The sequence below is a fragment of the Dipodomys spectabilis genome, unplaced genomic scaffold, assembly GCF_019054845.1.
Source record: "Dipodomys spectabilis isolate Male_0828 unplaced genomic scaffold, ASM1905484v1 ptg000119l, whole genome shotgun sequence".
NCBI classification, from domain to species: Eukaryota; Metazoa; Chordata; class Mammalia; order Rodentia; family Heteromyidae; genus Dipodomys; species Dipodomys spectabilis.
The window spans coordinates 587,399-613,600 of NW_024870796.1; the positions used below are offsets into that span (position 1 = coordinate 587,399).

The 26,202-nt window shown below is 44.0% G+C and overlaps 1 protein-coding gene across 1 annotated transcript in view; it reads left to right on the forward strand.

The window, feature by feature from the left end:
- Positions 1-12,066: 12,066 nt before the first annotated feature.
- Positions 12,067-26,202, forward strand: part of Rnf130 (ring finger protein 130) — a 79,807-nt gene continuing 65,671 nt past the window's right edge. The window contains exon 1 of the mRNA XM_042688920.1: positions 12,067-12,406. Within this exon, the coding sequence (XP_042544854.1) occupies positions 12,157-12,406 (250 nt within the window). The 5' untranslated portion in view covers positions 12,067-12,156. The remainder of the gene's footprint in view (positions 12,407-26,202) is intronic.

The window sequence follows — 26,202 nt, forward strand, 5'->3', positions numbered from 1 at the left end:
CTGTGTTTCTTTTTTTTTTTTTTTTTGGTCACTGGGACAGATACCTGACAGGAACAACTTAAAAGGAAGAAGAAGGATTTATTGTGGCTCGCTAGTTCAGATATTTCACTCCAGTCACTTAGCTTCAGTGTACTGGACCTCAGAAAGGCCAAACGTCATGGTGGAGAACATTAGAGAAAGAGACAGACGGACAGACACTGGGACATAGAGTGGGAAAGGGATTGGCAACAGAGCTTGGCTTCCAAGAAAATTCTCTCAGTGACCTACTTCCTCCAGCTAGACCCCACTTCCTAGCGTTTCCACCATCTCCTCAAACAGCACCACCAGCTGGGGCCAGGCCTTTATACCCTGTGAGCCTAAGGGGTACATTTTATCTTCAAACCAGAACCACCACCCCGCCTTCCACATCTGGAACACATGCCCAAACTTTCCTCTTTGCCAGCGTGTACACCTGGATGCATTCTGACTTTCGTGAAGTCCTGGCATTTGTCCCTGGATCTCTTCCTCTATAAAAGATATGTTCTGTATTTGTATTCTGTTGTGTGAAAGGCAGGCACAGCCACAGGAGGACCCAAGGAAGGAATGTCCTAGAGAGAAGAGAGATGCTGTGCCCACACAGGGCCACCTAAGAAAGACACAGGGTGATCAGGAGGCAGAAGACCAGGGTAAGGGACAGGTTTGTTGCTGAGTTGTGATTGGCATATCGTCACAAAAGGTAAAGCAGAGCAGGGAGGATGGTTTAGGAGTGGCTGGTTTGAGTGATTTCATTGGGTTTTAAACTATAGGAATGGTACTGTGGCTCCAATGTGTCTCCCAGAGTTCATGAGTGGGAATCGTCATCCCAATGATTGAGCCCCTGAGTGCTGAGACTTGCTCAGCCAGGTTGTGGTCACATGCTCACCGGCAACCCCCACCTGATGGATACATCTCTCCAGTAGATTGTTGTTTTAGTTTTTGTTTTAATTTCAGATGTTATGTTTTGCAATCCTGAAATTTCGACTTAGTGGCTTCTGTTTCTCTGCTGAGAACATCTATCTTCCCTCCCACCCTTACCCCTCCAAAAATTATATTTTATTTTTACTTCCTGGGATATAGTTACAAAGGCTGCTTCGCTGTGGGTTATGTGAAAGTTGGTATCTTTGGAAGGTTGCCTTTTTGATTGAGAATTCGCTGTATTTTGAATCGGGAATGACCAAACTCTCAAAGGCCTAGGTGTTAAAAGCTTGGTCCCCAGGGCAATATTACAGTGAGGCTGGTGGTGGAATCTTTAAGAGGTGGAGCTTGGTGGGAGGCCTTCTAGTCATTGCTGGTGTGCTGAGAGGGCTACTGTGGGATGCTGGTCTCTCCTCCTCTCTTATTTCCCCAACATGAAATGAGCAGCCTTTTGCTGCTACTGCAGACTCCTTGCCTTACCACAGGCCCAAAAGCAACAGGCCAACTGACCACTGATTGAAATTATCTCCGTCTCCACCTCTCAAGGAGTTGGAATTACATCGTCTTGGTCTGAGTGTTTGTTAAAATCTTCTAGAGAGAAACCCTATTTGGGCATTTTTAGCAAGTAGCCAATCCTGGTCAGGTTCAGATCACACGTTTTTCAGATCCCTTTTTGTAAGTGGTAGATACAGGATCATCTTGTTTTCAAATGGTGTTGACAGGTGAGGATGCAAAGCAGTGCACCTACTCTGGGACAGAGTTTCTAGAATGCACCCAGCATGTGACCCAGCAATGACACAGAGAAAGCACCATAAAATATGTAAACAGCTGGGTGCTGGTGGCTCACGCCTGTCATCCTAGCTACTCAGGAGGCTGAGATCTAAGGATCACAGTTCAAAGTCAACCTGGGCAGGAAAAGACCATGAGGACTCTTGTCTCCAATAAACCACCAGAAAACTGGAAGTGGCGCTGTGGCTCAAGTGGTAGAGCGCTTGCCTTCAGCTGAAGAGCTGAGGGACACACCCAGGCCCAGAGTCCAAGCCCCACGACTGACAGAAAAAAAAAAAATATGTAAACAAATTCTCATTTGTTTATAATGGCCGAGATTGGTATTTACCTGAATATCCTTCACCAGGTAAATGGTTAAATAAGCTCTGAAACATGCACACAATGGGATATTACCCACTAATAAAAAAGAATTTGCAATTGATGCTTCTAACAAATGGAACAGCTCTCTCACAGACAGTATGTTTGTGAGAAAACCAAATCTTAGAAGATAACATACTGTGTCATGCCATTTATGTAACATTCTTAAAATAACAAAATGATAGCTTCATAGTTTCCAAAATACAGGGAAGGGGATAGAAGTAGGTGCAAAGGTGTAAAGGGGTTGCCAGAGGACCTGGAAGGTAATGGAGTGGTTTAATATTGTGTTTGTTCATGCACACACTGTGCTGGGGATTGAACCTATCACCTTGTACATACGAAGCATGTGCTCTACCACTGAGCTACATCATTAGCTCTGATTCAGAACCCTGATGGTACAGTAGTTAAATCTACAGGAAAATTGCATAGATCTATAAAAACACATGCATGTAAACGCTGGGGAAAGTCAAATAAGACCTGCAGTCTAGTTAATAGATTATGCCAATGTTAATTTCCTGATATTTGACCTTGTATTACAAAGTCTCATGGCTTAGGATAGGGCTTTATTCTCTTAAATCCAGATTAAGCTGAAAATATTATAGGTTGAAAATGGATTGTGGCTGGGAATGGCGGCACAGATCTATCACTCGAAAGTGGAAATAGGAGGATCGAGGTCCTACCCAGGGCCTACACAAGATCCTATCTGGAAGAGAAAAAAGCTAAAGTGAAAATGTCTGGGTGCACGACTCAAATGGAAGAGTGCTGCCTGACAATTCTAAAGTCCTGGGTTCGTCCCTAGTACTGCGCCGCTCAAAAAAGCTTTGAGCCCACCTCACCTAGAGTGTCCTACACAGCCCACTGTAAAGTGAGGTTATTTTTTTCTTGCCATCTTATGGTAGACTGGGACTTGTGGCTCCTGGTCTCTACCCAGCATTACGAGACAGCATGTGACCACTTGGAGAAATAGCAAAATTACAAAATAGAAGTACAGTTCCCACTGGGTGTGTTGTATCTCTTTCACACCATCACAAAGCTGAAAAACTGTAAGCTGATCCGTTGTAAGTCAGGGACAGCCTGTAATTATATAAGTTGTCCCCACTGGGAAGAGCTGGGAGAAGGGTACACAGGATTTTCAGCACTATTTTTTGCCACTTCCTGTGAGTCTATAATTATTCCAAAATATAAAGCTTTAAAAAAAAAAAAGACTTTTGCTGTGCTGCTTTGAATCTGTTCTGTGTAGCTGGGAGGTAGACTTGGGGTTTGGCTCAGCTCATCGACTTAGTTAGGGACCCCCATCTCCAGCTGTCTTCTCTCTGGGATTCATGTGAGTTTTCTTGGAGAGTTTTAGATACTCCTGCTGCTACTCAATTGTGAAGCTTTGTACCCTGGCTTCCCTGAGCAAGGTAGGAGAGAAAAGCAGAAAAAGAAACTGAGCCCAGAGGTTGCGTTCTCTCTCTCTCTCTCTCTCTCTCTCTCTCTCTCTGTCTCTCTCTCTCATTCTGCAGGAATCCTTGTCAGTCCTCTAGGGTGCTGGTCAGTTTTCCATTGCTGTGACAAAATATCCTGACATAATCATTTTAAAAGGAGGCAAGGTTTTGGCTCATGGTTTCCGTTCCTGATTAGTTAGCCCTGTGGTTTTGGTGGCTGGTGCACCATGGCGGGGATCCACAGTGCAGTGAATCTACTCATCTCATGGAGGCCAGGAAGCAAAAGATACAGAGCAAGGGCCAGGGTTCCAATATCCACGAAAGGGCACACCCCCTCCTCAAGGGCCCCACTTCCTTTCACTAGGCCCCTCCTCACCAAGATTTCAGTACCCCCTGATAGCACCCCAGGCTGGCAACCAAGCCTTCACCCCATGAGCCTCGGGGTTAGGGGTGGGGGAGGGAGGTTAGGGTCAAGATCTGTCTAGGCAGTTTCTCTTTAGTGTTTATTCTTCCTGTTCATACTGGCTGTTCTTTTCCTCTTTCTCTCTCTCATTCTTCTGTTGCACCAAAATGTGGCAGGTGTTCTGACATAGGGAAGAAACAGAAGGCCAGAGCCAGAGAAAGCAAGGTGGCTGAACAAACTTTTTCTAACAACGCACTCTCAAGAGTGGATATTCCAACCATAGCATTTACCTATACCAATGACTACAACTGAGGAACAGACAAATGCAAGAGATGTATAGGGCAAAGTATGGGGAAGGAGGTAGAGAGTCTGTGTCTTTCTGTGTATGCCCTCCTCCCAAGAGCAACTCAAGGGGGTCATCAACCTACAAGGTATTTTATTTTCTTTTGTACCAGTACTGGGGCCTAGACATTGTCCTTCGGCGTTTTCACTGGAGGCTGGTGCTGTACCACTTGAGCCATAGCTCTACTTCCAGCTTTTTGATGGTTAATTGGACATAAGAGTCTTACAGGGCTGGGAATATGGCTTAGTGGTAAGGTGCTTGCCTAACATGAATGAAGCCCTGGGTTCAATTCCTCAGTACCATGTAAACAGAAAAAGCTGGAAGTGACACTGTGGCTCAAGTGGTAGAGTGCTAGCCTTGAGCAAAAGAAGCTAAGGGAGGACAGTGCCCAGGCCCTGAATTCAAGCCCCAGGACTGGCAAAAAAAAAAAAAAAAAAAGAGTCTTACAGACTTTCCTGCTTGGGTTGGTTTCAAACTGTGATCCTCAGATCTCAGCCTCCCAAATAGCTAGGATTACAGGTGTGAGCCACCAGTGCCCAGCTTCCACAAGCTCTCTGAAGCTCTACTTGAAGGATTCTTGTGGTGGTTTTACTGAACAGACATTAATAAATCTCTGGCTATTGGTGAACAGATCAGTCTCCAGCCCCACCCTCTCCCTGGAAGTCAGCTCTGGGGCTGAAAGTCCAAATTATCTAAATCGTACTTAGTTCCTTTGTTCATCAGCATACCTGAAGCACTTTGGGGGTGGGTACCAGCTACTGTAATCTAATTCCAGTAAGATGATACTATTACCAGAAAATTCCAAGGCTTTTAGAACTTGTGTGCCAAAACTGGGAACAAATATCAAATATTATTTTTTAAAAGTCCTACCACACTATTTTCTGCCTGCCACTTCTGCCTCTGGGAAGAAGCCTCCCGGGCCAGGGCAGCCTACCAGGGCACTTTTATCTACTAGGTCACAGCAGCTAGCTCAATGGTGGACTCAAGACATGAGATAAACCAACGAAACCCAGAAAATGATACAGAGAGTCTATGGAGAAGAAGAAGGGATTTGTGTCTTGCCGCATCCTTCTGAGATTCTGAGGGAATAAAATGTTCCTCGAGGATTTGTTGAGGGTCAACTCACCCTTGTATGGGAAGAACCTTAGGAAATTAAAAGAAACTTGTGACGAAAGACACACTGAAAAAGCCTTTCAGATTGGAGTTGGGAGGTGACAAGGGAGGACTTGTGTGTACTTCCACAGGCTGCCTGCGAAGGAAACAGGTTCCCTCCTCATTCTGGGAAGCTAGAACAGATGGTTACACTATGCCTAGGGAATTGGGCATATTGAGAACTTACCAGAGTCCTTCCTTGTGGACATTTTTACTGAGAAAAAATATGGCATCTGCTGTCCTTTCTCAATGTCAATAGTAGTTCCCTACAAAAGAATTGTATGTGTGTGTGTGTGTGTGTATGTTGGTATTAGGGCTTGAACTCAGGGTCTTGCACTCTTGCTTGGTTTTTCTGTTCACAACTGGTGCTCCACCACTTGAGTCATGCCTCCAGTAACTTTTCCTGAGGCAAAAATGATTGGCAGGAATGACATCAAATTGCAACTGCAACAGGTGGCCTGGGCTAGCCCCCTTCTACCCTGAGTAGTAACATTAAACACCACGCTGGTCCAACAAGGTCTTGTCCTAAGAACATGACTAGCACTCATATCTGCTGAAATGATGGGATACTTTTATCAAAGGTGTGAATGGTCAAACCAAATATGAGTGTTTCTTTGTTTCCCTCAAGGGCTGGGATAGAATCATTTAAGGTACGGACTGTGTTAGGGAATTTATTCGCATGCCCAATGTGATGGTATTTAGAAATGGGTCCTTTGGAGGGTCATTGAGATTGTTAATGTGAGGTTCTCAAGATGGGATTAGGGGGTTGAGAAAAAGAGAAATGGAGGCAACGTGTTCCCTATCATGCGAGAAGGCAAATCATCTACAATTTGGAGGCCGAAGAGCCCTCACCAGCACCAAAATCTGCCAGGATCTTGACCTTGGACTTTAAACTCTATAACTGCTGAGAAATAAGTGTCTGGCCTTTAAGCCACCTAATATAAATTTGGCAGAGTGGTCTCACAGATGAACAGAGGCCTGAAAAGGAGAATTTTACCAAGGGATTCTTGGAGTCACTGCTGTAACTCTACCAGCATGGGCCCCTTGTCCCCCCTCAACAGCACCCCAATTGCCCTGCCTTTGGTTCCTTCTACTATACATAATCTGACTATGTCTATTGGGTTCCTCAGAGTCCTTTGATGAATCATCAGATCAGAATTTGGGGTTTTTTTTGTTGTTGTTGAAGTCATTGCAGAAAGAACATATTTTGAAAGTTGCCAAAGGAAATCAGGAAACGAAAAAGTTGCCCACAATCCTCCCAAGTAGGTAAGCCCAATTATTTTTGCTTTGCTAGTTCCTGTCCAGCTTTCTTGCTCCCACAAGTGGGCTTATTCTACACAGTGGCAAGAAGAGATTTATTTTGTATTCTGCTTTTGAGCTCCGTGCAACAGCAGAAGTGTTTGCATTTACTGCCGCTTGCTTGATATATTAATAGCTGCATAATCATCCTCAAATTTGCTGCACCATAATTTGCTTAACAAATAAATGAGCTTATTTCCAACTTTTTGTCCCTGTAACTAATGCTGCAATCAACATCCTATGTACAGGGTTTGTTTGTTTTCCTTATGTTGAATGTTGGCTTAAAAGCAGCCTGGACACTGGTGTCAGGCTGAGGCTGGTGTCTTACATTGTCTAGTTCCTCCTGAATCTCCAGGCTGCTGGCTATGGAAAAACTTTGTGTCTCAAATATCAGACCCTAACTGGGCACTGGTGACTCACACAATCTTACTCAGGAGGCTGAGATCTGACTATCACAGTTCCTAGTGATCGTAGTTGGAAGCCAGCCCGGGAAGGAAAGTCCATGATACTCTTATCTCCAATTAACCACTCAAAAACCAGAAGCACATTTGTGGCTCAAAGTGGTAGAGTACTAGCCTTGAGCAAAAAGAGCTCAGGGACAGAGCCTAGGCCCTGAGTTCAAGCCCCATGACTGATTAAACAAAACAAAACAAAAAAAGGCTCTCAACTGACCTTTAACCGGATAATGTCTTAATCTGCTTCTTGTGTCTAAAACTAAGTAGCATAGACTGGGTAATTTATAAAGAATATACATTTATGGGGCTGGGAAGGTGGCTCAGTGGTAGAGCACTTACCTTGCATGCATGAGGCCCTGGGTTTGATCCCTCAGCACCACATAAGCAAAAAGAAAAAAGCCGGAAGAGCGCTAGCCTTGAGCTGAAGAGCTGAGGGACAGCACCCAGGCCCAGAGTTCAGGACCGGACCTTAAAAAAAAAAAAACCACATTTATTTTCACTCACAGTGGTGGAGGATGGGTAGGGCAAGGGCCTGATGCTGGGGTCTGCTCCACATCTTTTACTGATGGTGATTTTCTATACAGTCCCAATGCATCATGGGATGTCACAAGGCAACACAAAACAAATACATCTGCTTGGTCTCTCGTTTTACAGAGCTGCTAATGGAATCATGGTGGCTCATGACTCTATTTAATCCTAATCATCAACCCAAAGCCCCATCTCCAAATGTCTTGGAGTGACCATTTATGATCACTCCATGTTAGCTTTAGTATTAGCAGTCAAACATGAAGCCTGGCTGGCGTAGGCCTGCCCCAATCAGGCATTATCTACTCTGTCTTAGCTCACTGTAGCTCCAGTCATTCATCATTCTGATCAAACAAATCCTGACAAAGGACAAAGCGATGGCTTCGATTGTGCTAAAAGGCAGCCACCCTGGCAGCCTGTCTCTGTTCAACATCCCAAGGGAGAGATCAGGCCCTGGACCTACTCAAATTCCTGGACAGAGGCTCGGCCTCAAGTTTCTGGCTTCCTGGACTGGGCCAAATAAAAGGTAATCGACAGGACACCTGAATCCTGAGCCTGGAACCCTTTTGTGGTGGTGAATAAGTGAGCCAGCCAGGGCTGACCTTGTGTCCTGGAGACCCTGCTCGCTCCTCACCAGCGAGGCAGAAGTTCCTTCTCTGAACTTCAGTTTCCTCATCTGCAAAATGCAAAGTGGGCCCAATAATCTGAGGGTCTTCAGGAAAACTAAATTCCAGTCTCAGATGGCTACAGGTTCCAAAGTAGCTACCTTAGCTGTTACTACTCTTGTGTATGTAGGAGTTTTCACAGTGTCACCCCACTTGGTCCTAACTAAGCCCATGGTCTCAGATGAAGTCTAGGAGCCTAGAACATATGGGGATTGCCGGATGGTGGACCCACACTTGTGCCGTGGCTTCTCTGAGACCCACCAGGGAAGGGAAGGAGGGCAGCTGCCTTCCGCTAGTAGGTCCATCAAAGGACTGTTACTCACTCAATCTCTCATTAAGCCATTAGTCTACTAATCCACAAATCCATAAATGGGTTAATCCATTCATCAAGCAGAGCCCCTTGGACCCAATTATCTTATGAAGATGTTACCTCCAAATACCACTGACACATGACTTTGGGGATAAAATCCCCAACACATGAATTTGGAGGAACAAATATTTAAACCGTAGAAAACAAACAGCCTTCATAACAGCTCTATTTCTCCCAAATCAATATAAATATTAAGAAGAAAATGGATAATTCACTGGTGGAATGCAATGCAGCAAAGAAAAGAATGAACTACTGCTAATTGGGAGGGGAAAAAAAAAAAACAGAATTTCACAGATACAACATTAGGTTAAAAAAAGACACCAAAGAGTACATAGTATGTGAATTTTATTTTTTCTAAAACAAACTAGTCTATGGTCATAGAAATAAGAATGGTGGGGGGAAAAGCCAAAGGAACTTTCCAGAAGTGCTGGTAATAATCTCCATATTAACATATTTGATAGTCACACAGGTGTGACCTTAGAAACATTTATTGAGTTGTATATGTATTTAATGTTTCTGAACAGCGCCTGTAAAATGATTGAAAGCTGAGTACCAGTGGTACATGCTCGTAATCCTCGCTACCCCAGAGGCTGAGCTTTAAGGATTGTGGTTCAAGGCCAGCCTGGGCAGGAAAGTCTGTGAGACTCTTATCTCCAGTTAACCCCCAAAAAGCCAGAAGTGGACTCAAGTGGTAGAATGCCTGCCTTGCGTGAATAAGCTAAGGGACAGTGCCCAGTTCTTAGGTTCAGGCCCAAAAAAGAAGAGGTTGAAACACAAATCATTTGTGCATTCTGCTACCACTTTAAGATAGATCTGTAGATGAAAAAATCTCTTGCCATAGAATAAATTTTCCATAAAACTAAAGACCCCCCCCCACAAGATGGTGTCAATATTACCTGTATGCTGGCCTTCACTATAGGCTAAGCACTGAGATTTCATTGAGACCAGAAAGTGCCAGGCAAGTGTTAAAAGCAACTCTGGAATCACCTCTCTCCTTGGTAACCTCAGGAACAGCTAAATGAGAACCATCTGCTCTGCATCTGGTTTAACAGGACAGTGTGTATGGGCCTCTACACACTTCTCATGCTAGGGGGCTGGGCACCCCACATTTTGAAGGTTTCCCCATAAGGACAAGGATTAAGGAGCCCCCCCCCATACTTGGGAAGAGCCTCATGCAGGCTCCTAAAAGTGGTTTGGGCTGTTCAGATAGAGGAGTCCAGAGTCCCAGGTGGCTAAGCATGGATACTCTGGCTCTAAAGAGTCCTCAGGATGTTTTGGCCTGTGAGGAAGGATCTATCTGGAGGAGGAACAGTAGTGCCTTCTTGAAGTACAGGGTCAGGGTGCTTCAGTCTACAGCTGAAGTTCTTTGAGGGAAAAAGTAATGGCCAGGGGCTGGGAATATGGCTTAGCAGTAGAGTGCTTGCCTAGCATGCATGGAGCTCTGGGTTTGACTCCTTAGTACCACATACACAGAAAAAACAGAAGTGGTGCTGTGGCTCGAGTGGTAGATACTAGCCTTGAGCAAATGAAGCTCAAGGACAGTACCCAGGCCCTGAGTTCAAGCCTTAGGACTGGCAAAAAAAAAAACAAAAACAAAACCAACAACAATGTAATGACCCGTCTCCTAGGCCAGGGCCCGTGTAGTCAAAGGAGGATAGAGGGGGCAGAAGGGAGTGGGTTGGAGGGACAAACTGTGAAGAATGTGGCCACAGAGCACCGATGAACACATGGTACATTTTCTTTTTTTTGGGGGGGGGGTCGGGTTGTGGGGCCTGAACTCTGGGCCTGGGCGCTGTCCCTCAGCTCTTCAGTTCAAGGCTAGCGCTTTACCACTTGAGCCACAGCGCCACTTCCAGCTTTTTTCTTTTTGCTTATGTGGTGCTGAGGAATCGAACCCAGGGCCTCAGGCATGCAAGGCAAGTGATCTACCACTGAGCCACCTTCCCAGCCCCCACATGCTACATTTTTACCTGCACTGAATCCTTTTCTTGGAAGCAGTGCCTCAAATGTTTGGGTTTTTTTCTTAGGTTAAGAAACTAGTTCTCTCCAGGATTCTCAGTACATTTGGTTTGTCAAGGCCAACTCTCATCCCTCTCCACTGTAGAAGATAGGGGCAGAAGATTTAACCTGGTATGAGATGGTGTGTGTGTGTGAGAAAGAGAGAGAGAGAGAGAAAGAGAAAGAGAGAGAGAGAGACTACAGCAGATCCTTCATATCCATGGGCCCCTCATTTGTGTGTTTATCCAACCACAGATCTAAAGTATTTGGGGTAAAATTGTGCTATACCAAATACGTCCATGTCGTGATTCCCTAAACAATACTGTTATAACAACTATTTAGGTAGCATGTCCATTGTGTTGGGTATTCGGACATGATTTAAAAACGGTGATTTAAAGAGATTGTGCCTAGGTTACATGAAATATCATGCCATCGTAGACCAGAGACGTGAACGTCCATGGATGTTCATGGGAAGGGAGGTCCTAACAGATCAGGAAGGGGATAACTGCACAATCTTACTCAGAGATTGTAGAGGTTCCCCTCGGGTCTAGAGCGACCTGACCAGAGCAGTTCTAGGTCTGTTCAGAACCCCCCACCTCCTCCCTCCACATCCACGATGTCAATTATATGACAAGTGGTTAACCAGTGGAAATGTCCCCTCTCCAAGACATTTTAGAATGTGGATTTTCAAGGATCTAAATGCTTTTTTTTTGAAAATTCTGATCTCAAGCGCTCTCGTAGGCTCTTTTTAAAAAGGCTCTGGGGCTCCAAGAGACCCTGATGGCTTTGTCATCGTCCTACCCTCACCAGGTGCCAAGCCAGCAGCGACAGAACCTCCCTCCCTCCGCATGCCCTCGTGCAGGCAGGCGGGAGCAGACAGGACTTCGTACGCATGCGCGAGGGGGCGGGACTGAACCTCGAGCCTGCGCGCTGCCGCCAGACACGAGACGGGGCTGGGGGGGGGGGGGGAAGGAGTGAGGAGAGAGAGGGGCGGGGCGCCCCGGCGGACGCGCGCCACCAGCGGCAGTCCGCGAGCCAGAGAGACTTTGGGCGCCTTTGACCCTCTTTCCGGCGGGTTGGAGCCGCCCCTTCCCACCCGCCTCCCTCCCCCGGCACCCGACGGGACCGAACCTGAGAGGATGGGGGAGGCCCGGCCCCTGAGTCCCGGAGGTGCCCTGAGGAGACGGCCGCGCGCGACCTGACCTCTGTCCTCGCCGAGCGACCCGGCGCGCGCGCGCGCGCCCGCGGGGAGGCTGCGGACGACGGCGCGGCGCCGAGTTGAAGCCGTGCTCGTGCGTGGCTCCGCGCAGAACGCGACGCGCGCTCCCGTCGCAGCCCAAGGCCGCGCCCGCCCCGCCTCTCAGCGCCGGCTCGGGAGCCCGGTCCGCGAGCGGCGGCGGCGGCGGCGGCGGCGGCGGCGGCAGCGGCCCCGGAGGGACGATGAGTGTCGCGGCGCGGGCGGGCCCGGCCCGGCTCGCCACGCTCGCCCTGTTGACCTGCTGCAGCCTGTGGCCGGCGCGAGCGGACAACGCGAGTCAGGAGTACTACACGGCGCTCATCAACGTGACGGTGCAGGAGCCCGGCCGCGGCGCCCCGCTCACGTTCCGCATCGACCGCGGGCGCTACGGGCTCGACTCGCCCAAGGCCGAGGTCCGCGGCCAGGTGCTGGCGCCGCTGCCCATCCACGGAGGTGAGGGCTGGGGCCGGGGTGGGGGGGGGGTGTGAGGGAGGAGCCCCGGCGGGGATTGGGGGGTGGGGGGGCGCGGCAGGGGGCGGCGGGGCCCCACGGTCCGGGGTCCCGGGCCCGGGTTCGCCTGCCCTGCGCCGACCGGCCGAGGGGCCCACGGATCGGTGGTGGTGCCTGGAGCCTGGCCTTGCTCACCGCTGGGAAAGCAGCTCTAGAGGCTTTTTTTTTTTTTTTTTTAAACAGGTTCCCACCCCCATCCCCTTTAAATTTAAAAGAAAACAACAACAACAACAAAAGACTTAGGACGTTCTTCTTTGCAGTGAAGGTAGCTTGTTTACTGGAGGGCATTGAACTGCGAGTTTCCCAGGGACCGCTTTAGACAAAGGAGGTGGTGCCAGAGCGCAGAAAACTAATCCAGGGTGGGTGAGAACTGAACCTGTCTTTTGGAGTCACGTTTTCTTTGTTTTTTTTGTTTTTTCTTCTTCTTCTTTTGTTGTTGTTATTGTTGTTCAATTCTTCCGGAAATCGCAGCTTTAACGCTGCCTTTGGGTCTCCCAAAGATGAATGACACCCCCCCCCCCACACACACCGCCTCTTTTTGTTTGTTTGTTTGTTTTTTGATTCCTAATGTAAACCCGTGCCTTTTTTCTTAAGGAATGGTAAATGGGGGTTGGGGATGGAGGGGTGCCTCTTGTTGAGCCCCAGTAGTTTTAGTGTAATGTTACGAGATGGGGGGGGGGACAGGGCAGCTGGGAAGGGGGGATTCCACATTCTGAAGAATCGGAGAGCCCAGTCTTCCCAAGTCACGGGTGCCAACCAAGAAGGGATGTAGGCGAAATTGTCAAGAATTGTCTTGCAAGCGGTTTGGAAGTATCTTCGTGTTTTTCTGTATGCACAGGCTCTGTTTGGGGAACGGGGGTGGGAGGGGGGGGTGATTTGGGGTGAAACTTCTATTTGCTTAAAATGTTGGTCGTGGTTTGAAGGAAATGTTTTCTCAGATTGTGGGGTGTGATTTGGGGTTTTGGCATCCTGAACTTTTGGAAAAATGCCTGCTATCTTTACACACACACACACACACACCTTACACACTCCCACTCTCACCCTGAGAATTCTGAGAAGGGCTTTTTGTTTTTTAACTGCTATTCATCTTAACATGATTTCAATCAGTCAGTGTAAATAAGGTAATGGTGTTTGTTTTTGTAGTCTAAAATATTAAAGAAAAAAACAACATGCTTCTAGGAGTTCTGTATTTATAAGCTAACATGCTAAGCTGTTTTCTTCTTTGTGGCAATCTTGAGGGGGGAGAAGGGGAGAGTCTCTTAAGGCTTTAATGTAGCCAGCCAGCCCCTAATGTTCATTTTTACACCTTAAGCTGGTGCTTCAGGTACATTCCTCATCTTGGTTAAAAATCCCGGGGTTAAGGATCCAGCTGGGCCATAGAAACAACTTAAAAAATAATAACTTATTCAGGAGCGGATTCCAGTAGCTCTCCACAGCTGTTTACACAGTCTTGCAATCAGTGTCACCCCTCTTACTATCCTATTCCCTGCCCCCCAGAAACAACTTTTGCCTTTGCTTCATTCAATAAATATTTACGTGCCTGTTCTGTGCCAGTCACTGTGGTTGGGACACGTAACGTTGCCAAACTATGGCACTAACAATGCCAGCCTATTTTCTGGTAGGGAGGGAGAACCTTCTGTAAGGGTCACATGGAAGGGAAGGAAGAGGAAGAGAGAAGCTAGCTGTTGTGGAGTAAGCTGGGCCCCATACAGTGTTTTGAAATCTGTGGTTCAGGACTTGGTTCCCCCAGACAGCTCACTTCCATTGCCCTCTTTTTAGATTCTTCCCTTAGAAGCATTCCAGTGCTTGACCTACCCTAAACCAGAGCTCCCATCTATGAGGAAGATTGTTTCAGGTGTTCTAATGGAAAGGTGTTGAGAACCGGTGGGTCCTGAGTGTGACTGAAGGTCAGCCCTCTTGCCCTCCCACTGGGGAAGTAGCTTTGTAAGATTAAAGGCTCTGAGTCAGACCTGTGCTATACATGTATTATGTGACACTGGCTTAGTGTGTCATTGCCTCTTGGCCTCAGTTTCTTGTCTGTAAAATGGACTAGTGAAATACTTAACCTCCTCAGGTTGTTGAGGGATTTAAATGGTTCTGGAATTCTCAAGAGGTTTGAACACCTAAATGAGTAGAGTTTTAGACACCAGTCACAACCAGCTCATTGGTGAAGCAGTGTGAGAGGATTTGAGTTTCTCTCCCCACTTCCTGAGTCTGTAGGAAGGAGAGGTTATTTGACGTCTCTATCATAGGAGAATTGCTCACCTATGTGTAGATAGGATCCTAAATGTAATTTGAGTCTGGCTTAGTACCATGCCCTGGTCTTTCAAATCCAGCACATGCTGATCGAAATCCCAGGGTGCCAAACACACAGATCAGAGCACTGGCAAAGAGAGAGAAGCAGTGTCACTAAATAATACCAATTTAAAGAAAAAAATCTTTCAGAAGCTGGTATTTTACTCTGGTCTTTGATGTTAGTCTACCTGTACATTGTCTCTAAAAACCTGGGAGTGTATGTAAAATCCAACATGTTCCCTGCTTGTGCAGAAGGAACTTAAGAATGAATTTTAAAAACAAGAATGTGTAGAAATCTGTTAAAATGGTTCATGTTTAAGAAAATAGTTTGACATAGGAATAATTTGGTTACTTTACATTATAATCTGATATAGTAAGTTTTCAAATTTAATATTTTTAGAGAAAAATGGTATTCATTATGGCCTTTAATGCTCTTACAGTTTTGAATTGAAGAGGATTTTTAGTGTGTTTGATGTGAAACCTTACTGTGTGTTGACATGAAGTAAAATAAAATTACACATATCCACAAAAAAACGGAGAGGAAGTAGCGCTGTGGCCCAAGTGGTAGAGCACTTGCATTGAGCTGAAGAGCTTAGGGACAGTGCCCAGGCCCAGAGTTCAAGCCCTGTGACTACCAACAACAACAACAACAAAAAAAAAACCCAAAAAACAGAAACAACAACAACAAAAACTGGCTCAAAATTAGCTGGGGTCAATAGGTGTGAAATTACTGAGACTTCATTTTGAGAGAGTGTTTTATAGAAACAAACATGAAGACAAAAGAACTTTACCATTTTTCCAGTATTTTCCTGATAGCTCATTTTACATCTAAGGTTTGATTTATGGAATTAGAAACATTTCTTGTTTTTCAATGCTACTCTCAGGCACCTGTAAACTACAAAATTAGGCCTGTGTGAATTACTGAATAATTGTATTTGTTCTCTCTTTTTGAGGACAGTTTATTTTAGCCACTAAGTAGAATGCACAGGTTCAGGACAAACGCATTTCATGTTGTAACTGAATTCATTTTTTAAATGATGTTTTGAAATGCATTTATGAACAGATCATAGTTGTTTTCTTACTGCTTACTGAAACTGTAGTTTTGAATTAGGAGCACGAGCAGACCAGCTAGTGTGTACTGAGGAGCAGACATTGCAGCTGTGCTTTATGTTGTGTGCACACTAACGTTTTGTTTGAGCCCACAGTGGGGGTTGGGATAGGAGAAAGCCCTGTGTTGATGATGTAATTATGTATGCAGATATGCTGGTGGGAAGAATTTGATACCCACCATTTGTACAGAAATTTTCTGGATTAGGTGTAGAACAGCTTAGAAAACAATCCTACCAAATTATAAACCTTTACTGACACCTTGGCTGTAGGAAAATAAGAAAGGTTTTAAAAGTAAGTCTTAGGCCAGGCCCTGGTAGAACACGTCTATAATCAAGTAGCTGCCGGGAGTCTGAGATCTGAGGATCATGCTTCAGAGACAGCCTGTGCAGGCAAGTCTGAGACTCTATCTCCAGTTAACCACCCCAAAGCCATAAGTGGAGCTGTAGCTCAAGTGGTAGTGAACTACCCTTGAACTAAAAAAACGTAGGGACGGTGCCTGATCCCTGAGTCCAAGCCCCAGGCCTGTCAGCAATAACAACAACAACAACAAGTCTTAGGTTTTTGGTTTTAATAAAAGCTCCAAGGGCTGGGATGTAGCTTAATGGTAGAATGCTTGCCTAGCATGCATGAAGCCCTGGGTTTAATTCCTCAATACCACATAAGTAGAAAAGGCCAGAAGTGGTGCTGTGTGGCTCAAGTGGTAGGTTGCTTGAAAAAAGTGATCCTGAGAGACTTTTTTTTTGTTTTTTTTTTTTGCCAGTCCTGGGGCTTGAACTCAGGGTCTGGGCACTGTCCCTTAGCTTCTTTTGCTCAAGGCTAGCACTCTACTACTTTAGCCACAGTGGCACTTCCGACTTTTTCTGTTTATGTGGTACTGAGGAATCGAACCCAGGGCTTCATGCATGCTTAGCAAGCACTCTACCACTAAGCCATACTCCCAGCCCTGTGATCCTGATCCTGATGATAACCTTGTAGTGATTCTTTTAATGAGCTGGAATACACAGTGAAAAAAACTAATATTAGCACAGGAGTTTGGGCAGATGGGGTCATGTGGTATTAGAATTCATAATGGCAAAATCAAAAAATTCAAAAAACTTTGAGAAAAAGTACATATGATCTTGAAAGCAGAAAGTCTGAATGTTAATAAAGATAGTTCAGAAGTAGCTAGAGACTCTAAAAACCAAATGTTGACATAACTAAATAACTAGAGAAGAAGAAAGAAGTTGTGTGTGTGTGTGTGTGTGTGTGTGTGTGTGTGTGTGTGTGTGTGTGTGTGTGTGTGTATCCACTTACAGTCCCACCAACCAAAGTCTTCGTTCCCCTTTTCCTTACCAATGTTTATCTGTTTTCTTGATGATTGGGGTGAAATGGAATTTTAGTATAATTTTGATTTACATTTTCTTTATGACTAAGTTGAACATTTCTTTATGTATTTTTTTGCCATTTTACTTTTGAGAACTAGAGGATGGATTTGCCCATTTATTATTTGGAGTTTATTCTGTGTTTAGCTTTTGGAGCTCTTTATATTTTTTGGATATTAATACTTTATCTGATGGCTAGCTGGCAAAGACTTTATCCTATTCTATAGGTTATTTTGATTCTGATACATTTTTTTCTGTGCAGAGGCTTTCTACTTTTATATAATCCCATTTGTCAATTCTTGCTCTTATTTCCTGAACACTTGGAATTCTATATCTTGGAATTCTGTATCTTCTAGGATCTTGCCTAAGTTTTGCTGTAGTAGATTGAGAGAGAAAGTAATTTGTATGTACTCAGGCATAATTTACGTAATACTTCCTCACAAAGAGGAATTCTGGTATTTTGAGTCATGTCCACCTGAATGGGATAAATGAAGTCTTCTGGGCTAGTTTTTTTTTTTCTAAGTTTATAGTCAAACTATTTACAAAATGAAACAAGTTTGTCTACACTAACATTTGTTCTATGTACTAGATATTCATCACTTTTCCTTAAGTTGTAGTAGTATTGCTGTCTTTTTTTTTTTTTGAGGCAATTTTGAATAAAACAGCATACCTTCAAATATCAAGTGAACTTTTAACATTTAAGAAGAACCTGATCTGTGCTTGTATTACACAAGGCTGTGCATGTGCAAAAGATTCTGTATGCACTTGCTGCCTGAGAGGTCTTTTGGTCCTCTGTTGACAAGATCAACCCTGTCTGGATAGAACAATGAGGGCATCCATGTCACTCTAAAAGTTTGCAGTTTAGAATGAATTATTCTAAGGCAGGGATCTAACATAAAGTTTTATTGGATTATAGCTCTACCCATTTCATGCTCTACCATCAAAAGTTGAGTTGTAACAAGTGTCTACTGAGAGTCTATTTTCCTTTTGGTTCTTTAAGAATAAATTTGGTAAGCCGGGCGCAGGTGGCCTGTCATCCTAGCTACTTAGGAGGCTGAGATCTGAGGATCGCAATTCAAAGCCAGACCAGGCAGGAAAGTCCTCGAGACTCTATCTCCAATAAACCACCAGAAAACTGGAAGTGGCGCTGTAGCTCAAGTGGTAGAGCACTTGCCTTGAGCTGGAAAGCTGAGGGACATGAGCAACCAAAAAATAAATAAATAAATAAATTTGGTGGGGCAAAAATAATAGATGTTGTGGCTTTTATCCAAACTGCTCATTATAGCTTTGTTTTCCCATTAAAGGCTATATTATGGATGAAGGTTTGATTTCTAAATTGTCTCAAACTGAACTGGACCATGTCTTTATTTTAGTTATGCACCTAAGACTGTGCTTGGCATTAGCAAGGTTCACAAATATGTGATCCCATTGAATCCTGTGGTGCTTGGTTTGGTGATAAAACTGCTGGCAAGCATCTTAGGATGCTATGTGTGGGTGGAGAAGGCAGTGATAGAGAGTATATTATGTGGTTTCAGTTCTTGTCTAGATTGTATATGGTGTAGAGATGAGAAAAATTAGAAGAAATAACTTGCACTTGAAGTCTAGAAAGCCCTCATGGAAAAAGTGGAATTTGAACTTAAACATGAGAACTGCTGCTTGTTCCACAATAAAGTAATAGGCACCGCCTTACCTTCCCACTTTAACTAGTCTAGAAAACCTGACAACAGCATTAGCAGCAGTTTTTAGAGAAAGGTCAGTGAGCTCACAGATGGTGATCCCTGAGAGAAGGGAAATAATAAACAAACAAACAAACTGTCCTTCTCGTTGCCACCAGGAAGCCGATAGTTGTCTTCTTTTTTTTTTTTTTGTCGGTCGTGGGGCTTGAACTCTGGGCTTGGGAGCTGCCCCTTCGCACTTCAGCTCAAGGCAAGTGCTCTACTGCTTGAGTCACGGCGCCACACCCAGTTTTCTAGTGGTTTATTGGAGATAAGAGTCTCATGGACTTTCCTGCCCCGGCTGGCTTTGAACTGCGATCCAAGAGCTCAGCCTCCTGAGTAGCTAGGATTACAGGCGTGAGCCACCAGTGCCCGGCTGCAGGTAGTCTTCTGAGTTGACAAGATGGCTCAAAGCTGCAGGAGGCTGAGATAGTACCAGTATCTGGAGAGGATGGCACAGAAATCAGCTCTAGATTCCTGCAGAAGTAAGTCTCCTTAAGTGTGGGTTAGGGCTGATCTGCACATCTCATGAAGAAGTGACTGGAGGCTGGGACAAAGAACTGCCCAAAATTAGCAGGACAGGAGACCTACAATAGTTCATGTTCTTCTCACTAATCAAAATAGAAAGACCTTTTAGTGCACAGGGCATGGAGTGAAGCCAGATATCTCCTGGAGCAACACCTGTCGGATTCCCCCTAGTGATGCTTAAAAGCTATCGTTGAGAGAATCTGATAAAATCATAAAATCTGAAACTGACATCTAATTACTAGGCCTACAAAGAAACAGGAAAATATGACCTACAGTTAGAGAAACAAGAACAAGGTCCTCCAAAGGCACAGATGGCAGAATTAAGGATGTTAAATGGGCTCTTATAAATATACACAGTATGTTCGATGAGATAAAAGAAAACATAAACATTAGGAGAGAAATGGATACACCAAACACAAAAGACCTAGATCACACTTTTTACAATAAACTCAGCCTTGGAAATATGTTGGATTTATATTGACCGAAAAAAGAAGAGAAAATATGAAAGAAAAAAAAGAAAAATACCAAATATGAATATATTTTTGTACTTTCACTTTGTCCCAATCAGTAATGTAGTTAAGACACGTTTAGTACACACTGTTTATCAAGAATGAAGCTCGGTATTTTAACAGGGATTATATTTAAAACTCAAACAGCTTTAGGTGGTACTATTATCCTCATATTGTGCTTGGGGAATTCAGAGCACTCCAGTCTTTCATTTGGTGTGTTTTTTCTTTATAGCACTTAACATAATTGGAAATTATATATCTGCTTTCTTTGTTTCTGAGGGCAGGGATCCTGTCTCCTGTGTCCACTCTGGTATATTCAGTGATTAATGTGGTATTTGGAACACAGTAGGGTAGTGCTCAGCAATTAGTGTTGGTTGAGTTAAAGTGAGTGAGGTAACTCACTGTGTGGCCTTGGGGATTCAGCAGAGCTGGGACTTGATGTAGGCCTGTCTGATGGCAGTGCCCAGGCTTTAACCACTTCTTTGTATTGCTTCCCAAGTGGGTTTAATAAATTATGATATATCCACTCAGTGGAATGTTACACAGCCATAAAAGGGGATTATTGTAAAAAGCTCTGTATGCACTGCAACAGTAAGTATGTTTGTTTACAGTGGACAAGAGCTCAGTGTAAAACTAAAGATGGTGGTATATTATTAGATAGCCAGTGACACCTTTCCCCCCTCTTTTTGACAGCACTGGTTGCTGAACTCATGGCCTGTGCTTGTCAAGCAGGCTGTCTACAACTTGAGCCTCCCCCAACCCTTGTTCTATTTTCTAATTTCATTTCTCATTTTTTTTAACTTACTATAGATCTAGATATGTAGCTTAGTGCTAAAGTGTATGCCAGGCTAGTGTGTACTAGAATGTTTTCATTACAGAAAGAGAATAAATCTTCATGAGGAAAAGATAGGGAGACTTGTGTTATCTCAAGAGAATAACCAGGAATAAGAACCTTCAGGTTCATCTTTCCCTCCCATACCAGCACTGAGCATCAAGCCCAGGGCCATGTACATGCTGTTAGGCAAGTGCTCTGTCAGTGAGCTGTTATCACCTCCCCCCCTCCCCCAGCCCTTTATTTTTCCGTTTATTTTCTCTACTTTCAAGAAAAGCAGAATGAAGGTTAGAGTGAGTAGGAAAGTGGACACAATATATTTGCAATAGAAGGAGCATCAGGACCAAGACTTATTGAACCAAATGTAAAACAAGCTAAAACGTGGTGTGATTTTGCGCAAGCCATGAATCTTGAAGAAGGAAATGGAATCCTACCACAGACTTTCTTTTGTGAGTAATATTTATATGGTGATGACTGAACAGTTGCTTTTGCTTTGTTGGTTCTCACTGTTTAGAATTAAGCTATTTAAAGCATAGGAGGCTTAATTCAGAGAAGAATGTCAATAGCATTAGCCTTAAGAGTATACAAATACCAAATTATACAGTATTCTAGACACCTATATACAGGGAGACCAAAAGAGGATAGTCTTAGGAGAAAAATCACCAAGTTGTAACATCAGGTGCTTCTTCATGTGTATATAAAATAATATACATACTGAAACAGACTTCAAAGATAAGGAAACAAGGGCCTTTTCTTAATTGGTCTTTTCGTTTTCAGATGACTGTATTCTTTACCTCATACACAGTGTATTCACACGCATGTCTGAGGGAAGGGGGGGGGGCACAGAATTAGTGGGAAATGGGTGAAAACGTGCAGCAGCAGAACTCACTGGCTGCACTGGACACTGAACCACGCAACTTGTGGACAGAGATAGGAGGGAGGGAATGGGAGAGAATGAGGGAACAGATGATACTATGCAAAAGGAAGGAAATATACTTATTACCTGACATAGGTAAAGGTAACCCCCGCTGTATATCACCCATAAGACAACAATAAAGTAATTAAAATAAAAATATAACTGGGAATGTGTCAGTGTACTGCACAAGGAGTTCCAACTTCATACTACCAAAAAGTAAAAAGAGAAGAAGGAAGAGGAAATGCAAATAAAGGTGGCAAAGGTGGAAAAACAGAAGAGAGAAAAGAGATGTTAGGGACAGCTGAATAATCCGGTATATTGTTGTACAGGGTGAGGACTTAGGAGGTATTCTGTACCTAAAATTTCACCGTATAGAAAAATAATGAAATAATCAAATCAAGAAAGAGGAGATGCAGAAGAATAAGAATCCTGACTTATGACATAAATGCACAAATGTTGTCCAAAGTTGACAAGCCAGGAAATAATGGCTGGGAGCAATGAATGTACACTGTTTTTAATATGAACTATTTTAATATAAAATCAGGTATATTTTAATATGAAAACCTGAATGGAAGATGTGGATTGAATAGGGTTCTACACAATTCTTGTCTGTCTAGAACCTCACATTGTATCTTTAGTTGGAAGAACATCTTTGCAGATGTTGTTAAGAGGAGGATGTAAGGGCAATCTGGCTGCCAACATCTGTCACCCCATTGATTGCCTTGGTTGATTGGCTGATCTGGCTAGCTAGGTGGGTGACCCCTTCCTCCCTCACCACTCCATGTGTGTCCCTCCTGAAGCTACACGCTCAGTTGAAGAGGACAACCATCCCTAATAGAGGAGGACCAGTAGCAGCACTCCCCTGCTAGAACTTCCAAGCAAGCTCTCAAGAGTCAAGAGGACACCATAATGGTTTACTTAAGCCCTAATTCCAAAGATAAGTGAGTGTCTCCATAAGAGGGGAGGATACAGAAATACACACAGAGAAGAAAGCCATAGGAAAGAGCCAGTCAGAGATGGAAGCACCAATGATTGCCAATGGCCACCAGAAACTGGAAAAGAGGCATGATGTGGTTTTTCCTCACAGCTTCCAGAAGGATCCAGCCTTGCTAACACCTTTATCTCAGATGGGTGGCTTCCAGAACGGAGACATCAGATGCCTGTTGTCTTGAACCATCAAGTTTGTGACAATTTGCTATGGCAGCTAAAAGAAACTAATGAATAATAAAATAGGAAAGCCAAATTTAAACCTAGTCTATGTTATAGAGTTTGGTTTTGCCAGTGCAGAAGACAGCAGGACTGTTTCCATCTTTCTGGACAACTGCCTAAAGTTCCACAAGCTATTTTGGTAATCCTGATCACTGACTCATACCGAGTTTATCCTTCAGTCTTTTTCCATAGAGTCTCCTTCTAAGCCATGTGATTTTTATCTTTGCTAGATTCATCTTATTCACTCAAGCCTGCCTGTTAAAATACTTTTCTTTTTCTTATTCTTTTTCTTTCTTTCTTTTTTTTTTTTGCCAGTCCTGGGCCTTGACCTCTGTGCCTGGGCACTGTCCCTGAGCTCTTTTTGCTCATGGCTAGTAGCACTCTGCCACTTGAGCCATAGCAGCACTTCCAGCTTTTTCTGTGATTAATTGGAGATAAGAGTCTCACAAACTTTCTTGTCCAGGCTGGCTTTGAACTGCGACCCTCAGATCTCAGACCCCTGAATAGCTAGGATTACAGGCGTGAGCCACTGGCACCAGCTAAGATACCTTTTGAATCCCAATTTGTCATCCAGTCTTCCTTTTTCAAGTAAGCTTGTATGATTAGTAAATGTCAAGAATATAACTTTCTTCATCTTCACCTGCAACAAGGTCATATTTGTTAAACTTTTGGAGTTGTATTGATACCTTAAGATTTTCATGAAAATTGTGGACCTTTCTGTAGGAAAATACATATGGATGTAGTATTCACAAAACTCATGTCAAGTTTTAGGAAGTTTAGGTAGTAGAAGCCCCAGTTTTCCCACATATCCAGAGTTGAGAATTTTTGTTCTAGTATGGTGACACAGGGCTGCGATTCCATTACTTGGGAGGCTGAAGCAAGAAGATCATGAATCCCAGGCCCTCCTGGCTTGCATAGCTAGGCCCTGTCTCAAGAAATAATAATAGGGCTGGGAAGGTGGCTCAGTGGTAGATTGCTTGCCTTACATGCATGAGGCCCTGGGTTCAATTCCTGGCACCACATAAGCAGAAAAAGCCGGAAATGGCGCTGTGGCTCAAGTGGTAGAGCACTAGCCTTGAGCTGAAGAGCTGAGGGACAGTGTCCAGACCCAGAGTTCAGGCCCCACGACAGACCAAAAAAAAAAAAAATAGTAATAATACAATCTTTGCTGTAGGAATTGACTTTTTAAAGAAAGTTCTGAAAGTCTGAGGGACAAATCCTTGTAATGTTAACATTTCAGTCACCTGTGCTCTTGCTTGGGAGCATTTCACATAGCTTCCTAAGTTCACTTTATCAGTTGTGCATTTAGAGTCTATTTCTTTGCCCTATGACATCATAAAAAACATAAATGGGGGGGGGGAGGGAGATTTTATTAACCAGGAATCATGACAAGGAAGGAAAAGAAGTGTATCTTTTAACCATTAGTACATTAGTTACATAACTAACAAGTTACAAGTTACCACAAACCAGGTGGCTTAAAGCATAAATTATTTTCATACAATTATAGCAGTCAGAAGCTTGAAATGAATCTTTGGGCTAAACTCAAGGTGCTGCTATGATTGTATTGCTTCTGGAGGCAGCCTTGAATTCCTGGCTCCATCTTCAAGTTTCTCCCTGATTCTGAACTTCTACCTTTCTTTTCCACATTTAAAAGACACTGTGATTGAATCTGTATGGATAATCCAGGATAATCTCTTTATCATAAAGTCAGCCGATTGTCAGCCTTATTTACCCTTGAGTTAACTTATTCACAGGTCCTACGGGAAGTACATAGACATCTTTGGGGGAGTCATTATTTGACCTATTCATAGTGAACCTGTGCTGGCACCTTGTATTATAGATTTCTCTTTCATATTGTCTACAAATTATTCTTTTAGTAACCATTTTTTAAATGATGTAATCAGAGGCTAGGAGCATAGCCCAGTGTGGAGCATGTGCTTAACATGAGGTTCAGTCCCAATCATCTCCACCCCCTCAGGTGTGGTTATATTGTTGTACGTGTCTTCTGATAAACATAAACACATTTCATTAGGTATATGGTGTAATGGGGGAAGGTGTGGTACCTTCTTCATCCTAAGAGTCATGGCCAACATTCTGTAACAAGACAGGTTAGTCAGAGTTGTGTGTGACACAGAAGAAACCTTCAGAAATGAAAACCAATGAAAACTTTATGCCTATGTTTGAATAAGAACAAGAATGGACAACTGTCTAGAAATGTGATTGGATGGAAAGGCATGATATGATGGTAATAGTAACGTTGACCACACCTTTTGTCTCTGAGACAAACACCTGAGAAAAATCACTAATGGTTTTAGACCATGATTAGCTAGCCTCATTGTTTGGGGCCCAGTGTGAGACCAAAATATCCTGGCAGGACATGTGTGGTAGATGGTAATGATTCACCTCATGGTGGACAGGAGGTGGGAAGCAACAGACCAAGCCGGCATTGGCAGGTTTCTTCCTGGTGTCATTCTTAGCTTAATCTTCTGAGCTTAATCACTGTCAGTGCTTTTGTGTCAGAATCCTTAGTACTATACATAAGTGCCAATGCTGGAAGAAAGAAAGAGTTAAGTAAAAAGAGCGGTGCTGTCATATCCTTTACTCTTCTGCCCAAGAATTAAGAATGCTTTCAGACACTACTCTGGATTCTGTGTTGCACAGGATAGCTGTAAACTGGGTTCAAGTGATCCTCCTGCTCGAGTGCGACTCAGAATATCTGGAACCCCAGGTACACATCACTGCATCATCCGTTTACTGTGGACTGTTGTTTGGATTTTTGAGTAAGGCTCTCATTGTGTAGCATTAGTCTGATGTTGAATTCAACAAATCTCCTTCGTAAGCCTTCCCAGTGGTGGTATTACAGGTGTGTATCACTAGGCCTGGCTTGTTCTATATTCTTTTTTTTTTTTTCTGGTCGTGGGGCTTGAACTCTGGGCTTGGGCACTGTCCCTCAGCTCAAGACAAGTGTTCTACCACTTGAGCCACAGTGCCACTTCTGATTTTCTAGTAGTTTATTGGAGATAAGAGTCTGATGGACTTTTCTGCCCGTGCTGGCTTTGAACCACAGTCCTCAGATCTCAGCCTCTGAGTAGCCAGGATTACAGGCGTGAGCCACTGGCGCCCCGCTTTGTTCTATATTCTTGTGCATTCCTGTGTGTATCAACAACATTGAGTCAGTAGCTTCGCTTTATCTGTGATGCCAGCTGTGACTTCAACCCAGGAAGATCTCATTTGAGGGGATGAGGTGCTCAGCATTTGTAGAGA